The sequence below is a fragment of the Anoplolepis gracilipes genome, chromosome 1 (genome assembly GCF_047496725.1).
Source record: "Anoplolepis gracilipes chromosome 1, ASM4749672v1, whole genome shotgun sequence".
Taxonomy (NCBI): domain Eukaryota; kingdom Metazoa; phylum Arthropoda; class Insecta; order Hymenoptera; family Formicidae; genus Anoplolepis; species Anoplolepis gracilipes.
Genome location: NC_132970.1, coordinates 829,153 through 846,562, shown reverse-complemented (window position 1 = coordinate 846,562; position 17,410 = coordinate 829,153). Strand labels below are relative to the sequence as shown.

At 32.2% G+C, this 17,410-nt stretch overlaps 4 protein-coding genes across 6 annotated transcripts; 2 read left to right on the top strand and 2 right to left on the bottom strand.

Moving 5' to 3' along the window:
- The first annotated feature begins 63 nt into the window (after positions 1 to 63).
- Positions 64 to 2,806, top strand: Cct2 (chaperonin containing TCP1 subunit 2). Its single transcript, XM_072890299.1, has 7 exons — positions 64 to 221; positions 491 to 800; positions 872 to 1,308; positions 1,439 to 1,516; positions 1,598 to 1,822; positions 2,062 to 2,443; positions 2,597 to 2,806. The coding sequence occupies exons 1-7, from the start codon at positions 219 to 221 to the stop codon at positions 2,767 to 2,769; spliced, it is 1,608 nt and encodes a 535-aa protein (XP_072746400.1). The 5' UTR covers positions 64 to 218; the 3' UTR covers positions 2,770 to 2,806.
- A 636-nt stretch (positions 2,807 to 3,442) lies between these two features.
- On the bottom strand, positions 3,443 to 6,839 carry LOC140664816 (NADH-cytochrome b5 reductase 3). 2 transcript variants are annotated; one of them, XM_072890312.1, is made up of 4 exons: positions 6,601 to 6,839; positions 4,529 to 4,858; positions 4,281 to 4,469; positions 3,443 to 4,145 (listed from the first exon to the last, which is right to left on the bottom strand). In XM_072890312.1, exons 1-4 carry the CDS (start codon positions 6,622 to 6,624, stop codon positions 3,762 to 3,764), a joined length of 927 nt encoding a protein of 308 aa, XP_072746413.1. In that variant the 5' UTR covers positions 6,625 to 6,839; the 3' UTR covers positions 3,443 to 3,761. The 2 variants fall into 2 exon arrangements, with proteins under 2 accessions (XP_072746413.1, XP_072746422.1); XM_072890321.1 differs by lacking the exon at positions 6,601 to 6,839 and adding an exon at positions 5,288 to 5,736.
- Positions 6,840 to 8,516: 1,677 nt separating this feature from the next.
- On the top strand, positions 8,517 to 10,583 carry LOC140672995 (uncharacterized). Of its 2 annotated transcripts, none has more exons than XM_072905549.1 (5): positions 8,517 to 8,642; positions 9,541 to 9,786; positions 9,869 to 10,003; positions 10,088 to 10,193; positions 10,284 to 10,583. In XM_072905549.1, exons 2-5 carry the CDS (start codon positions 9,547 to 9,549, stop codon positions 10,442 to 10,444), a joined length of 642 nt encoding a protein of 213 aa, XP_072761650.1. In that variant the 5' UTR covers positions 8,517 to 8,642; positions 9,541 to 9,546; the 3' UTR covers positions 10,445 to 10,583. The 2 variants fall into 2 exon arrangements, with proteins under 2 accessions (XP_072761650.1, XP_072761641.1); XM_072905540.1 differs by lacking the exon at positions 8,517 to 8,642 and adding an exon at positions 9,034 to 9,337.
- On the bottom strand, positions 10,283 to 16,148 carry Apc4 (anaphase-promoting complex subunit 4). Its single transcript, XM_072905410.1, has 7 exons — positions 14,725 to 16,148; positions 14,146 to 14,519; positions 13,868 to 14,068; positions 13,442 to 13,723; positions 13,117 to 13,340; positions 12,461 to 13,026; positions 10,283 to 12,222 (listed from the first exon to the last, which is right to left on the bottom strand). Exons 1-7 carry the CDS (start codon positions 14,828 to 14,830, stop codon positions 11,849 to 11,851), a joined length of 2,127 nt encoding a protein of 708 aa, XP_072761511.1. The 5' UTR covers positions 14,831 to 16,148; the 3' UTR covers positions 10,283 to 11,848.
- Between the last annotated feature and the right edge of the window lie 1,262 nt (positions 16,149 to 17,410).

Genomic DNA, 17,410 nt, shown 5'->3' with positions numbered 1-17,410 from the left:
ATCATCAGGCAGAGGAGCGAATCGAACGTTTCATGGAAATGGGTCGAAAGTCGCATGGCGGTAGCTGTCTGAACCGTGAATGTGAATGATTACGTACATTCACGAACGTTTGTCGTTGTGTCTGTTGGTTTGAAGAAGAACGTACGACAATCGTTCTCGTTTCCGCACGAAATTTGCGTGATTTTCCTACAGAAAAATACCAATATTCTTGATTCACAATGGTAAGTAACGCGTGTCGCCTCATAATCTTTCTCACCTGAAAATTGGAGTAAAGTTGTTAGCGATTGCTCGATCGGTGAAGAACCCGGTCTCCTGAAAGCATGACAAATGGCGCATGTATTTCGTCGAAATAGCAGAAAAAAAATTTCTACACAATATTTTCAATTACATTACAATGTTGCGTGATGTGACATTCATGAGTTGGGATTATCAACTTTTTTTAAAATTAATTGCTGACCGATAAATTATTTATGAAATTGTTTGTTCCAAGGTCTCCTTGAATCCAGTGCGAATCCTCAAAAATGAAGCCGGAGAAGAAAAGGCGGAGATTGCTAGGATGAGCTCCTTCATTGGAGCTATAGCCATTGGAGATCTAGTGAAATCCACCCTCGGTCCTAAGGGTATGGACAAAATACTTGTCTCTTATGGAAGATCTGCAGGGCAAGTGCAAGTTACTAATGACGGTGCCACCATCCTTAAGAGCGTCGGTGTTGATAATCCTGCTGCCAAAATTTTGGTAGACATATCTCGTGTCCAAGATGATGAAGTAGGAGACGGCACTACTTCTGTCACTGTTCTTGGTATAATATTACTTATTTGAATTTAGCATTAATCTTAAACATTATTCTACTTTTTTTCTTTTGCCTTGCAGCTGCTGAGCTTTTGCGAGAAGCAGAGAAATTAATTGAGAACCAAAAGATTCATCCTCAGACTATTATTAGTGGTTGGAGAAAGGCTGGTGATGTAGCAACGGAAGCTTTAATTAATACATCAGCAAATAACTCGGCGGATCCTGAACGTTTCCGCGAGGATTTAATGAACATCGCGCGTACGACGTTGAGCTCCAAGATTTTATCGCAACACAAGGAACACTTTAGCAAGCTTGCGGTTGATGCGGTGTTGCGTCTTAAAGGTTCTGGTAACTTGTCCGCTATTCAAGTTATAAAGAAACGTGGCGCGACGCTCGCTGATTCATTCTTGGATGAGGGATTCCTGTTAGATAAAAAGCCTGGTGTTCATCAACCACAAAAAGTTAGCGATGCACGCATACTTATTGCTAATACATCTATGGATACAGACAAAATCAAGGTATTCAGTTTTATATATATATATATATATATATATATATATATATATATATATATATGTAATAAATATATAACAATAAATTTATCAATTATCTACATGATTCTAACATTGCATGCATTTTTGTTTGAAGGTATTTGGTTCCAGAGTTCGTGTGGATTCAATGGCAAAGATTGCAGAATTGGAAACTGCGGAAAAAGAAAAGATGAAGGTAAAATTTACATTAAATTTTTTTCATATATATTCCTAAACTTGTAATCAATATGCAATAAGTTTCTGTATTGCACTTTAGGACAAAGTCGACAAGATCTTGAAGCATGGATGCAATGTTTTCATTAATAGACAGTTGATTTATAATTATCCAGAACAATTGTTCGCCGATGCCGGAATTATGGCTATTGAACATGCAGATTTCGACGGTATCGAGAGACTAGCGCTCGTTACCGGCGGTGAAATCGTCAGCACTTTTGACAATCCAGACTTAGTCAAACTTGGAAAATGCGATCTTATCGAACAAGTAAGCTGATTGCTCAGTTTTCTTTTTTTTTCTTGAAATTAGATATAGAATATGTTTCAGTCACATGACGATTGTAAATTACATTATAATTTAATTTCTTGATATATTGTACGTTTACATTAATATACATTATAATTATTTATATTATATTATTTATAATAATTAACATAACACAAAATATACACAAATTATATATTATTACATATTTAAAATTGATATATATAATGTATGATACATAGGTCATGATAGGGGAAGATACACTCCTGAGATTCTCCGGAGTTCCATTAGGTGAAGCATGCACTGTCGTCATCCGCGGCGCGACCCAGCAAATCATCGACGAGGCTGAGAGGTCGTTGCACGACGCACTCTGCGTCTTGGCCGCCACAGTGCGCGAGTCGAGGATAGTTTACGGTGGTGGATGTAGCGAGATGGTCATGGCTTGTGCCGTTATGCGAGCGGCCGCTTCTACACCGGGTAAGGAAGCAGTCGCCATGGAAGCGTTCGCACGGGCGTTGCAGCAATTGCCGACCGTCATCGCCGACAATGCTGGCTATGATTCTGCGCAGCTGATTAGCGAACTGAGAGCTGCACACAATTCCGGCGGCAACACCATGGGATTAGGCAAGTTTTTAACTACGTTTCCACAATTACTATGTGTTTATCAGTTATATGACACTTTTATCATATATAATATATTATTGCATGTGTGCGTATATGTGAAATAATAGCTTTCATGACAGGATATAAATTTATTATATTGATCGTATCTTGCAGACATGGAATTGGGTAAAGTTGGTTGCATGAAGCGCCTAGGAATCACCGAATCCTGGGTAGTGAAACGACAAGTTCTCATAAGCGCAGCCGAAGCAGCAGAAATGATACTACGTGTGGATGATATTTTGCGCGCGGCTCCCAGGAAACGCACTCAAGATAGAGGACGTTGTTAATCGTTATTTAAATAAAGAATTTTTATTTCTGCTTCGATTTGCGATATTTTCACATGCTATTACCATTGCCATTATTTTTTCATGCAACCTCTAAAATTAACAAGATCATTATTGAAGTATTATTTCATTGCACATTAGTTTCTCTTGTCTATAATGCTATATATATTTGATACTATTAATGTACTAATTATCACAGAAAGCATAATATACCATCCATATTGTTTTGTGAACATTGTGTTATATTTCTATAATGGTTTTCTATTTCTCCTACTTTCTCAAATGAGATATTGTACAATAAACAAAATGTATCTGTATTCACAATTTTTTTATAACAATATAAGTTCAACATTAATAAATGCTTTATCTTGAAAAATATTTATATTATACATTATAAATATTAATACAATATTATAATATTATATTATAATATTACAATATTAGAAATATTTGTACAATATTTTGTATGAATATATTCCACACTAATATAACTTTAGTCACCTATTTTTATACACTTGTTTATAATATAACAAGTACAATTTAGGATTGAATAAATTATATCTTAGTCATAAGAAAAATGTTTATTCCACGTAAATTTGATTTTTTACTGTTTTTTAAAATCTTGTATTTTGTTTGCCAATCATAATCTTATGAATAAAATAGAAAAGATAAAAACTTCTTTTAGTATTGTTTTAGCTTATATTTTTAGATAACATGTATAGCATGATTGCATTTTATTAAATTTATAACACTTATATATACAATATTACTACACAATACTGTTTAAATTGTCTTTATAGGTAAATTTTAATGGAAAGCTAAATTTTTGATTGGCATGTTGAATCATTCAGTATCTATTGTAATTAATGTATACTATATAAAAACTTATATATAGTCCTGATTTTATTATAATTTTTAGTACTTTATAAAGTAAAAAAAGCAAAGCAAATCATTGGCAATGTAAACTTTCTACGATGATCTGCATGACAAATCAATTAATATGCAAATCGTAATTTAGGATCATAACAAAGTTTATCAAGATTTGGAGTGCAAGCAAAATTGATCATCGGAGGTGGACCACACATCAATACAATAGTATCTGATGATGGTGGGAACATATGTTTCTCTAGCATATCAGTGTTAATATATCCCGTGCTGTAAGGCCATCCCTCGCTACTTGTGTCTAGTGTGTACCAAAGTTTCAATTTGTTCGGGTATCTTTTGGCGATATCGTCTAGTTCGTCTCGTAGTAAGATATCTTTTTCAGTTTGATTGGCGAACAGTAAAGAAGTTTGAGTTTCGTCTGTGGGGTTCTTTATTATCGCACGGATTAACTGCAACATCGGTGTAATGCCTGTACCACCAGCGAGCATGACAATCTATACAGAGAGAGAAATGTAATTTATTATACACATTCCTTTAAGAAATATATACAGTTATCCTTACTAATGATAACAAGAACACAAGTTTATATGGTAATTAATAATTGTATTTAATATATGCAATGTATTTACCTTTTTAACATTATATTCCACAGGTGGTTCTTTCCTCAAAAGTTTTATAAAGATCTTTCCATTTCCTTTGTAAATCAATCTACCAGATGGACCTCTGAAGTCAATGGTGTCTCCTATTTCCATGTTCTCTAAATATTGAGATAACTTTCCTCCCTCTGGGAATTTTGGATGCACATTCTTAAAGTATACCTGAAAAACATGTATGATTAAAAACATCTTATCATTAATTTGATAATTCAGTTATTTACCTTGATAACAAGATCAACATAGCCATGATCATCATCACTTGAAACAGGTGTGTAAGACCGTATCACAACTTCTTCTCCGATTCTTGCCGTTAGATGTATATGTTGTCCAATAGGAAGACCAAGTACATGATTCGGTGTTGGTAATCCAAATCTAAACTTCCTTGTGTCATGACTTATTATGTCTTTTTGGATTAAAGGTAAACTATATTTGACTACTGGATCAACCAGCAGTATTGGAGACTTTTTCCTTTTCTCGCTCCAAGATTTATATATTTTAAATGCAACTCCTATAACAACTATTGTTCCCACCGCAGCCAAGACTGGCAGCACCTGAAAATATAAAATTTTACTTAAACATACATATGACATTTTTACAATTTTGATTTGTAGAAACTTAACTTTTACAATATTGTTTATTTTAAACATTTCTTTAAATTTTAGATACGGACTCTGTTAAAAATTTTTAGATTAAGAATTGGAGAAAAATGAAGGAAAAAATGCTTTATATATTTTTAAGAAATGATGTCAATACAAATTATCAAATTCTCCGAATAATATTTATAAATCGTCCTTTTTTTACAGTATCAAATATATCGCTATAAGTCTGAATTTTTCTAGCAAGTTATCGTCACAAAAAAAAAGAAAAAAAAAAAATATCACGCCAAGTGCAAAGTACAAAGTATCATCCGATGTTTATTCTTTGGGATGTTTGCGAGATTACAAGCGATCGTACGATTTCCATCGAAATCAGCCACTTACCAATGCTCGTACGTTTTGCATCGCGGTCGACCCGGCGACCCACGTGGACCCGAAACGTGGACGCGCGCGAAAGAGGTTAAAAAGCGTCGTCGATTGCAAAATTCCGGCGATGACGTGCTCTCGAGGGGAAAAATCTCGAAGGGCTGTTTGCGAATAGGTAGCCGATGTTCGACGCTACTCTCGCCGTCGTCTGTCTAACATAAGACTGGTTTACGCGGCCATAGGGTCAACGGGACACGCGGACCCACTCCAATCCGTTAAAATAGACTCGGCTTCTCGCGTTTTCGGAATATAATCATTAGGCGCGTGTATTTATAGTCGTATCACAAGAGCATTATGTTATGTATTACGTTAAAGAACGTGTTTTTCTGTCATCCACCAATTTGTCGTAGATCGTACGTCAGTTTAGCTTTCGCATTTTTGTGCAAAAATATATATAGCCTATTCGCGGTTATAGCACTTGCGCTTCTTGTGCTTCATTTTGTCTTTATTTTTCATAATTCGATATTATATAATTATTTTATTTTGCCATGTAATTTTTCATATAATTAAACAACAAATTCAATGACACGAAAAAAATGACAGTTATTAATATAATTATAAATTATGAACGCTTGTATTGGTAAAGATGATGAATGATGCTCATCGATTAGGATGTAATTTACATATTTACTTTTTTTCTTGTTTACGGGTATATTGGAACAAGTTTTATTTTTACTCCATGCAACTTAATAATTTTTTTTGTCACGTTCGATACATCTCAAATAATATTCATCGTATTGAGATTTTTAATACTGATATATTCTATATAATCTGATCATCATATATGAACGCAAAATATATATATATACCTAAAATGTTTAATATCGATGTTTTAAACAATTATTGTTTAATTTTTAATAAAACTATCTAAAAATTTTAGTAATGAACGATTATTAGAATGCGAATTAACTTTTAGAAATGCAAATTGCAATATTTTTTATTCTTCAATTATGCAATTCAAATGTAGATTTTGTTACTGTCTTGATGCATAAAAAGCTTTTATTTATCAGATTAAAAGAAGACATTCAGAAAGAAAAGATTATCAAAATTTCAAAAAGAAAATGATAGAGGTTTCATTTAAATTTCTAAGAAAAATAAAAATGATCACTCTGTATACACATGGCATCTAAATATTATTATATATATATATATATATATAACACACAATTATTTATTTAGGATTCACTTTACCATGTTTTTATGATATCGAAAATAGAACTCACTGAAACACATTTGAAATTTTTATTTCTCCATATATAAAATATACATACTTCAGAATCTATTGTCGTTTTCATATTCTCAATTTCAAGTCTCTTCTTTTACGCATGAGAAAATAATGCGCGCACAACACACTTTGATAAACTTTTAAACGTAGATCAGCTGTATATTGTTTTGTTCCAATTAATTAGTAAACTACTTTCAGATAAACGAGAACGAGACAAGAATAAGAAGTAAAAGATCAACGCATCCTCGGATAAGTCGAGAGACGAATGACGGATGAACGGATCACACTAGATCGCATACTTAAAAAGATTGATTGTGTGACAGTAGCGTAAACACATTAAATTTGTCCGCCTTTTTTTTGAAAACAGAAAAAAATAAAATAAACTAATTTTTAGATACATCTCGAATCATTTGATCTCTTATCTTGCACAGATAGCTCTAAATATATGTACGTGTCATAATAATATAAAATTATGTTAAAAACAATACGATAAAATACGCTAAAAATACAAGGAAAATTGTAGGAATGATATACTAATGGAATAAAACAAAATTCTTATTTTTTTCTTCTCTATTTTCTCTCCTCATTCTTATTCTTTCTTTATTTCTTTTCTTACATTAGTGTCATTTTTCGCTTCGTTATTCGTTTTATTTTTTTTTTCTCCGATTAGGAGTTAGCCACGGTGCACGGTGTTTGCTAGATACGCGACTGTCATTTGATAATTTTACGATGACGTTCCTCGTACGCGAGATTTCATTGGCCGTCGATAATCGGCGCCTTCGCTATAGCTGTTCGCTTTTCTCACAATCACTCTCAACTTTCAAGGATCTGCATATATCGCAATGAGAAATACGTAATAGAGGTCATAAATAATAAACGACTAACAACAATGACGGAATATTTACGTTCCATTTTTTAGAACTAAATGCGTATATACTTTATAAAAAAGGAACATTAAATATCTAAAGATTAATATGTAACATATATATTAATTAAACTTATCTCTCCGAAGTGTCATCAATAATATATGTATTTTATATATTTTTTTATTCTAAATGTAAAAAAATAATAAATTAGGAAAGAATATGTATGGGAGCAATATATATTTTTTAATGGCGTTACTTAATTTTTTTAAACTTTTATAAACTTTTGGGTACGATTTTAGTTTTGGCACAATTACATATATCGGACATGCAGTGTCATCTTACGGTTTTTTACAACATCATAAAGACAAAGTCTAAAACAATATCGATAAAGTAGAGTGATCGTGATCTGAAATAAGGTGGTTATAATGTTTATCATACATATGTAGATATATTGTCAAGTTGTTGACTATTAAAAGTTAAGACTGTCAAATATCGATTATGCCTAAGTGCATAATCTTTTCGAAATTGTACATTAATTAACTGTCTTCCATGGCGGTTTTGCATCGCGCCTTGTTTACGTGGTTCAATTTACTCATATTTTTGGTGCTGCTGGTCCTGAGACTCGACCAGAGAATACAATGGAATTGGTTCATAGTTTTCATACCAATGTGGCTCTACGACAACATTCTTCTTATTTATATCGTTTTCAATATGATCTCACACTGCAAGAATGGACGTGTCAATAGTTTACATAGGGAGGCAAGTATATATCAATTTTCAAGTTTAGCAAGACAGACTTTCCTTTGCACAATTAAAACTATACTACATTTGTTTTTATATACAATTTATAAAAATATTGGATTGCTTCACAAAAATATAAAGGGGCGATAGCGTTAAAAAGAAAAAAAAGTTCATAAATTTATATAATAATTTAATAAATTTATAATAATTTCATCTATAAAAGAAAAATAATCATGTTTCAGTAACAACGTTATCATTTCAGGCATGGTATATGACAGCTGTGCTTTTGAAGTTATGTGCTCAGATCCTGATTTGTTTGAAATTAGAGGCACCTCATTGGTCTCTACCAGCCAAAGTAGTACTAGCACCCTTCTGGCTGCTCCTTCCAGCATTGGCAACTGATGTCTTTATTCATTTGATACATCAATCTAGATATTGACAATGGATAAGTTTCAACTTTCTTCGAGTTATCTAAGAGCTTGTACGTATAGTTACATTAATAAAATATCTTGTCAATTTTATCACTATTTGTATAAAATTAAATATACAATACATGCTTGTTGTTTTTATAAATGGCTTATAATTTTTATTCCAATATTCTTACTGAATAAATAAATCATTGTGTGTTGTTAAATATATATTAATTTATATTAATTACATAAAAATATACAAATATACTCTACATCTATTAATTTAAATTAAATATTTGGTACTACAAGTTTTTTCCTGTAAAAAAATCAGTAGACTAGTTTTTATAGTAAGATCTGATTGTATATAATATGCACAAGATATAAGTCATAGGATATAAGTCTAGTCTACTATAAATACTTGGTATTGCACAAGGCCAAAATGGCCAAATAGGACAGAGTTAAAAATAATCAACTCTATGACAGTGCTTATTGTAGCAATCTTCTCATCAATAACTAAAAGAGCATCTTTTGGTTTAAAGTCATAAATTTATGCTATTGATACAGCTAGTGAGTTCGTTTATGTAGAAAAAATTAAAAGCAGTAAACAACTACGCACAGTAGTTGGTCTTATGATTACGCAACATCGTTAACTTCGTTAAGAAAAGTCTTTTGCCTCTTGCATTGTGCATTGATCATTGTGACAAACATCTGTGAAGAATAAACTGGTTTCACGGTATTGCAGCTGTAGAAGAAAAAGATGATTAATGTAATTAGAATGTAATTATAGCATGAATGAGAAAGAGACAAAATAGTAACATCTGACAGTCTGCTAATATTGGTCATGAAAAAATACAGCAATTGAATATATTTCTAGAAGTTTCATACATTTTTTGTATTCTTTGCTTGTAAACGACTTTCTTTATGAAAAATTTATATCTATATAAAAATTTCTTTAACGTTGATTTCTAGGTGATAATGTGGCTTTTTATACTTTTTTATTCATTATTATTACAAAAGTCTGAAACTGCAAGTGATGTGATAACAGTGAAAGAAGTGACAGCTGGACACTTGGCTGAGCTTCCATGCTTAAGCATTGACGAACATCATCGTTTTATGCTCTGGCAATTTGGAAATAATGATGTAATTGGTCCAGGAAATCCTTTAAATGAAAAGAAATATAATTATGAAGTGTTGACTGGCACACTCCAAATAAGGGTGAGTTTCCAGATCTTTTATCAAAGTTGGTCTAGATTTTTTTTCTAAAATATATGTGATGAAATATTTATAATGTTTGTAGGGTGTGTCAACAGCAGAATCTGGATTTTATAAATGTATTTCAAAAGGCTTATTCGACGATTCTAAATTTAAGATTCATTCTGTGGAATTAATAGTCAAAAACGATTGGGAGCATCTTTGGGAAAATGATTTTGAGGTACCTCAAGATACGAAATATGTAAAAGTACCAAGTAATTTTATTGAAATTATATTAAAATTGTAATTAAACTTATTTTGTTAGACAAACCTGTTACGAGGACTGACCGCTGTTATGGTATTTGTAGTTGCTATAGCTGTCGTACTTCTAATTATTACTGTTAAGAAAAAGAGAAGTCAAAAATTCTTTGGTAAATTTTTTTTGTAAATATTGACATATCGGAAAAGCATACATTTTTCTACAAAATGCAAAATTATATTTTAATTATGTTCACACACAGATCTCGAAGAGTCGAGAGAAAATTCTCCAGCACGATATACACCAAATAATACGCCCGGTGTTTCATCAGGTGCCGAAAATGTTGGAGTCGATAATGCCGCTGTTGACATTGATTTCCCTAAAGTATTTAAACAAATGCAAAAAGAACAAGCAATGCCATAGATTATAATTTAGAAGAATTATAGCGGAAAATGTCTTTAAGAATACTTGATCAAGTGTCTTTTTCTCTTTAGTCTTGAATATATAACATTTTACAACAGAATTCTCAATAACTATTATTGTACAAATATTTAGTTTACTACCATACATTTATTTTTGCAATAAATATATTGTAGAAATGTATATATGTATTGCGATGAAGACCGATTACAACAAATAATAAATTAATATATAATTAAATAGAGGACTTCTACAATATGAATGAGAGCGAACAGCGAGTATTTTTAAGTTCTTGACATTGCATCAGCAATATGATGCTTCGTTTATCTTCAAGAAGTCCTATTGAACAAAAAAACCTTCTCTTGAAGATATAATGTTTGGAAAAGGTAAAACATAATATGCAGATAATACTTGAAATTTATAAAGAATAAAAAACGTGTTGATTAAGTCGTAAGACGACAGTATATTGTATGCACAATTTTATAATTAGAATGTTTATATTATTATAATTTTACAGGAAAACTATATTTTATTCATATAAAATCGATTTTTAATAAACTGTTTCTTTTTTTTATATTCTTATTACATTATGCTGTTTATGATTACTTAAATTTCATACAGAACTTGTTAATGATGAAGTAATTTTAAATTGTTATATATTTCTTTTAAAGCTTATATTATGGAATAAATAAAATAATAAGTAAATAAATTATAATTAATAATTATATTATTAATATTGTTCATATTATCAATATCTGAATATAAATGTCTTTATAGTGGATGCTTTAATCGCGCAAGCATGTCTTTTAAATTCCTTGGATAATACCCAGGAAAATTAAAATATATGTTTTAATCCCATCACTTGAATTAATTTGACAATTTAATATAATGTAAATTACATTGACTTGATAGCATTATTTTCAAGTTATGAACAAACTTTCTATATCAGAGACATCCAAACTATTCTGTCTCGTTGATGTAGAAATTAAGAACATTACTCACAAAATCAAATTGCCAACAAACAAATCAACTATTTATGTTAAATAGTTACCATTGTCAGAATATGAAAGTCCATCAATGAATAATAAAACTAAACAAGTGATTATCTACCTAGTTTAATCAAAAAAGTTATAACGTAGAAGCTGAACACAAGGAATTTTTGTCTTACATTCTAATTATTTGTATGTATCATAAAACAATACTACAGGATATTTATAATTTATATTTGCGTTTAGGCTCTGCATTACAACTTCTGATTAATATAGCAGTTTAATTATTGTAAAATAAAATAAAAACGCATCTTGAATAACTTTCGAACATATAAATGAACGAACTTATCTTCCGACTTGAATGACAGCACGCAGTCCGTTCTGGTATATATTGGAATGCGACGAAGACGACAATGTTCTAATGTACTGCGGGTGCGGTGTCCATCATATTTTCTAGTCTTACTTCCTCTTCTTCATCATCCTCTTCATCCTCGGGTTCTGCTTCAGTCTCGAGTAAACGGATTTTTCTATTATTTTCACTGACGATGGCAGCTACTTTTCGAGGACCGCTAACTGCTAATCGTCTCGCTGATATTCCTTGAAACGGTTTTGGCCACGTCGCACCAATGATATCGACCAAAGTTATCGTATCGTTTTGATATAGGGTAGGTATGTCATGTAATGGCACTTGCACGAGAGAAGATGCATGAGTCTGTCTATTTAATACAAGTAAACTAAGATAATCTTGCGAGTAAAACTGCAAATCTACTATCACAATATCCATGCTTTCCCCTAAACACAAATAGAAAAATTATATATTTTTATCTCCTGTGATGGGTAAGAAATTTTCTTTCTGTATAAATGTATGTATGTGTATATATATATATATATTGCTAGATAATGATTCGTTCTGTTCCCTTAGCGAGGTGAGCATAGGACTCTCATGCTAATTTGCCTTTCACCCTATGTTTATTTGCTAAGCAAACGTAACGAATTATTATCTGGCAGTGTACAATGCAAAATCACCAACCTTGCTTATGATTCACATCTATTGTAATCATTTTTGAACTAAGAGATGCAGGTTCTGCAGATAAATAGTCGATATTAAAAAGTTTTAAAATTTTACTGTCAGTATCGCTCATAGCTAATACGAGATTTCCATTGCTCGTTACAATCTGTGAAGATACCAGAGACGCAAACGTCGGTAGAGAGATTGAAACCATTATAAAGTGCTCGACTAAACCCTGATAGGCTTCTGCAAAGACATTTTCCACAGCAGTAACTAATTTTGCATGAGATTGTAATAAGGATAAATTAAAATCCTGCTTTATTATATGCGCGTAATCGCGTAAGCAGTTATTTGTCTCGAGCATGGCGGCCCATTCGCTTCCTTCTGAAGTCAAGGGAGTCTGCAGATTTTCGCGACGCAGATATTGACCTAATTTTTCTAGATTTATTTTGCCGTTCGTTCTCGGCGCGGTTTTATCAAAACCGTTCAGAAATTCAGCAATGAACGTTAATTCCTGTTGACTTACTCGGCTCACTTCTGACGGTGCTTTTTCATCTGTTAATTGGAGGATAGCTACGTACAACCATCTGTAAATGTAATGAAAACAGTTAAATATAAACAGCAAATTAATTCACTCGATTTGTTCATATATCATATATATAATTCATATATCTTACCGGAAAAATGCTTTGTAATTTCGCATACTCTGATCTATAACTTGCTCGATTTCATACGATTTTGCCAAGAAAGCTTCGGATTCATTAATAGCATTAGTCACGAGCGTTTCGTCGCGCAATCCTAGCGCTTCGTATGTACCACCTACTCTTACCATGCCTCTTAATTCGGCTAACTGATAAACTAAGGCCATACCGACGCTAGTTAAATTTTTTGAGACTAATTTCTGCAAAAATATAATTGTCATTTTAACATTCAAATCTAAAACCTAAAACAATATATAGTAATTAAATTATAAGAGATTAACATTCGATTTTTTACAAGTACTTGTATATTACTGTAACACATTTCAATACTATGGCCAAATTTTTTCAATCCTTTCTCCGTAAGATCTCGAAGTAGAAAATGTTCTAAATTCTTTGTAGGTATTCCGATCATTAACAGTTCTAAGAAGTCTGCGGCCATACTACCAGGTGGATTTGATTCCGCGTACCGCGTAAGCTTTTCATCCATTTCCAAAAGTATTGTCTCCCAAGCTTCACAAGTAGCCATTAAAGTACGTGAGAGATAGTCTTTCAAACATTCTGTATTAGCTTGAATTTGCGCAACCTGAAAATAGAATATTCTGAAAATTTTATACATCTTTTCTTTATGTTTTTAAATTGTTGTATATGAGACTTTGAGAAACAATGTTTTTTTTCAATAAAACTTTTGTTACAAATGTGATTATAAAGAGCATTGTATACAAGAGACCTTGAGAAATGCTGTGCTCTTCTCAAGTAGAGAACAAGATACTCTAGTTGTTTTAATACAATTGTTGTCTCTCCATGTAAACCATATTGGGTCAGCAGATCCACCTATAATTTGTAAAATTGGTCCATGGCCTACATTTATGATGCCACAATAAAACATCCCGAAAATATACATCAAAACTGTGCCATTTTTCTGACCAATCTACAAAAAAATATATGTGACTAGTATTCATTATAATCAAAAATATCTTGCAATAATGTATCTTATGTAATACGTACAAAGAGCATATCTAGAGTGTGAGACAAAAATTCCTTGCGTTCAGGCTCTGCATTGTAACTTCTGATTAAACTAGGTAGAGGTGGCAGATAATCACCTGTAGGTTCATTAGTTTTATCGTTCATCGATGGACTTTCATATTCTGACAGTGACAACCATTTAATACAGACAGTTGATTCGTTAGTTGGCAATTTGGTTTTGTGAATAATGTTCTTTGTTTCTACATCAATGAGACAAAGTAGTTTGGATATTTCATAGCACACTGCGAGAAGTTTGCCATCAGGCCTCCATGCCAGATGAACAACTGTATCAGATTCGTCTTGAGGACTCAACAACCAGACTCTTTGCCAGGTGAGCCTATGAAGGACGACTTCACCTAGAATATTGATGAAGATAACGATTATCAAATCTTCTAAGAGACATTTTTTCTTTTTATAAATGTTAAATAATGCATATTAAGAAGTTTGATTTGTGACCTTTTTTTAAAGAATTAGAAAAAGAGAGAGAGAGAATAAAGATAAAATTAACTTTAAATTAATGCTAGAAAGGTACAGCTTTATAACCAGCTTTCAGAAACTAACCCTTCACATTACTAATTGCTAAAAGGTCCATTTTCGGTGACCACAGCATCATTGTCACTTCTGCGGGAAGCTGACGCTCTTCCAGTTGTCTCATAGTACCAGCCATAACTTTAAATTTATTTCTTTCAACCTAATTTTCTTAAAGAAAATCCTCGTAACATAACCAATTAGCTTCTTCGTGTTCTTACACACGTGTGAAAATACTTGACACTTGACTGACAGACAAATCGGTTAGCTTACGGCTTTACGATTAGAATTTTTTCACATGTCATGTCATGACTTTCATTGCGCGTCTTTATTTATATTTATTTATTTATGTCATTGAATAAAGAATATATTATTCAATTTTTTATGTACACTTTTGTCAATTATCCCTACGGACGAGGTACTGTCATTAACAGATTGCCACCTCGTCAGTGCCATAAATGTAAATATTTACATCATGGTGAGTGCCAGAGTCAATTGGCCGTTTTCGTTTTCCGACGCTTTTTCTAGGTTGGAGTACAGTCAGAGCTGTCAGAGAGAAGCCTGAGAAATGCCACGGCCCGTTTTTATATCCACAGAGGGCGTATCGCTTTTAGGGATCACGTAAAACCGGGCCGTGACGTCTCTCAGACTTCTCTCTGGTACAAGAGATGACGCCACCTTACAAAATTTTCACACTAACTCACTTTGAATTTAACAGCAATACAACACATTATTTCTTTTAATTCAGCGTGATTCACATCGTCGCGATTTTTGTTGTCACGTTTATTGTCGCGTGTTTATTTTCGTATTATAATAAATTAAAGAGTGCAAATCACCAAACAATTGAAATATTATCATAAAATTTTGCTATCGCAAGTGCGCGGAAAAAAGGAAATCGAAGGAAGACGTCGATTTCTCGAGCGAATAAATATAAAAGATTCAATTCCATTATTCGTAACCATGATTTTATCTTATAAAGGTAAGCTCGTTTATAGACCTACTTATTTTTTCTAAGAATAAACCGCTTCAAAATTTTTAATTTGATGTATTTATTTTAGTGCTAATGTCCTGTTATTGACAGTTTGCTGCCTTTCTTTCTTTCTGTACTATTTGATAATTTATTTTCTTTGATATTTAAGAACGCTTTTCATATAGACGCCTCCATACAAAATTGACGTCACTTTGAGTTTAGCGGCAATATAACGATATCTTTTCTTGAATTTGTCGTCGCGGTCTTTGTGTTGCTTTATGTTTGTTATTTTCCTGTTAAGTAAATCAAAAAGTGCCGAGATATATAGTAAAAATACGCTAATGTTATATATTGTGAGTGCGCGAGAAAAAATAAAAGAAAAGTATCAATATTATCGAGTCAATAAATGTACAATTTGTTACGCAATCGAAAGATTATTTCTACCTTGCAAAAGTAAATTCATTTTAAAACGTATCGTTCTCTTGAAGAAATAAACCGCTTCAAATTTTCAATTTGATATGTATTATGTATGAATAGAACGATTTTATATGTATATATGAATAGAACGATTATGTATAAATTATAATATAGAACTATATAAGAGCTGGGTTCAGTAAAGCGCATATGCTCGCATTTAACTATAGTACACGTTATGTATACTGCAGAAAATGTGCACATATGCTCTTTACGGGACTCATTCAGAATATCGATAAGAGATATTATTGAGATTAATGTTTTACAATTTTTTTCACCATTATTTTATACATTATTACGCTTGGCGGAAATATTTTATAACGCAAAATTGAATTAATCAGGAATTAAAAAAAAAAAAAAAAAAAAAAAAAAACTTGAAGCCTTTTCTCATTGTTTTCATATTAATAAGTTAACAAATGTCCCTGTATTCTGTTTGTACAACTTATTCGATGAACACACAAAAATATAGCAGGTTAATTATTGTAAAATAAAATGTACGCGTATTTCGAGTAACTTCCGACGCGCTCATAAGCGATGTTCGAAATATCGCTGTATAAATGCTCAATAATTTTCTTATCCTCCAACTCGAATGACAGCACGCGGCTCGTCCTAGTACACATTGGAATGCGAGGCGCTTATGTGACGAAGACGACAATCTAATATACTGCGGGCTGGCGATAGGTGACAGGAATACGATAAGGACCACCGTTGTGTTTAGGTCTGTTAGCGACCGCGTTGTCTTGTGTCGTTGTCTCCGGACGCTGGAGAGAGAAAGGGAGATATCGTCTCATATCAACGGTGTATATTCCATTATGACTCGTCCATGTGCATATATATATATATATATATATATATATATATATATATATATATATATATATATACGTTCACACCTGCACCCGAAAAGACAGGATGCGTGCATCCACGTGAGATGCGTCGCGTTATCGCGAGGCCGATCGTCGTTGACGTTGAGAGCGTGTGAATCTAACACGTGCGAATCTGAATCTCAATTGCACGGATGTCTACTGCGCTTTCGAGTATTTGTAGTAACGTTAATTTTTTGATTCGACACAAGCATGATTCTCTTACATCTTTTGCGAAATGCGTTTTCTCTCTTTATAAACACGCCAGATAAAATAATAATAATAATAATAAAATGATAGGATACATCAATGAGTGAATGTAATTGAAATAAAAACTTCTTTCTCAGATGTAACAATAATAGCAGAATATTAAAAATTAAAAAGTTGCTTGCGTGTTATAGATGCAAATATA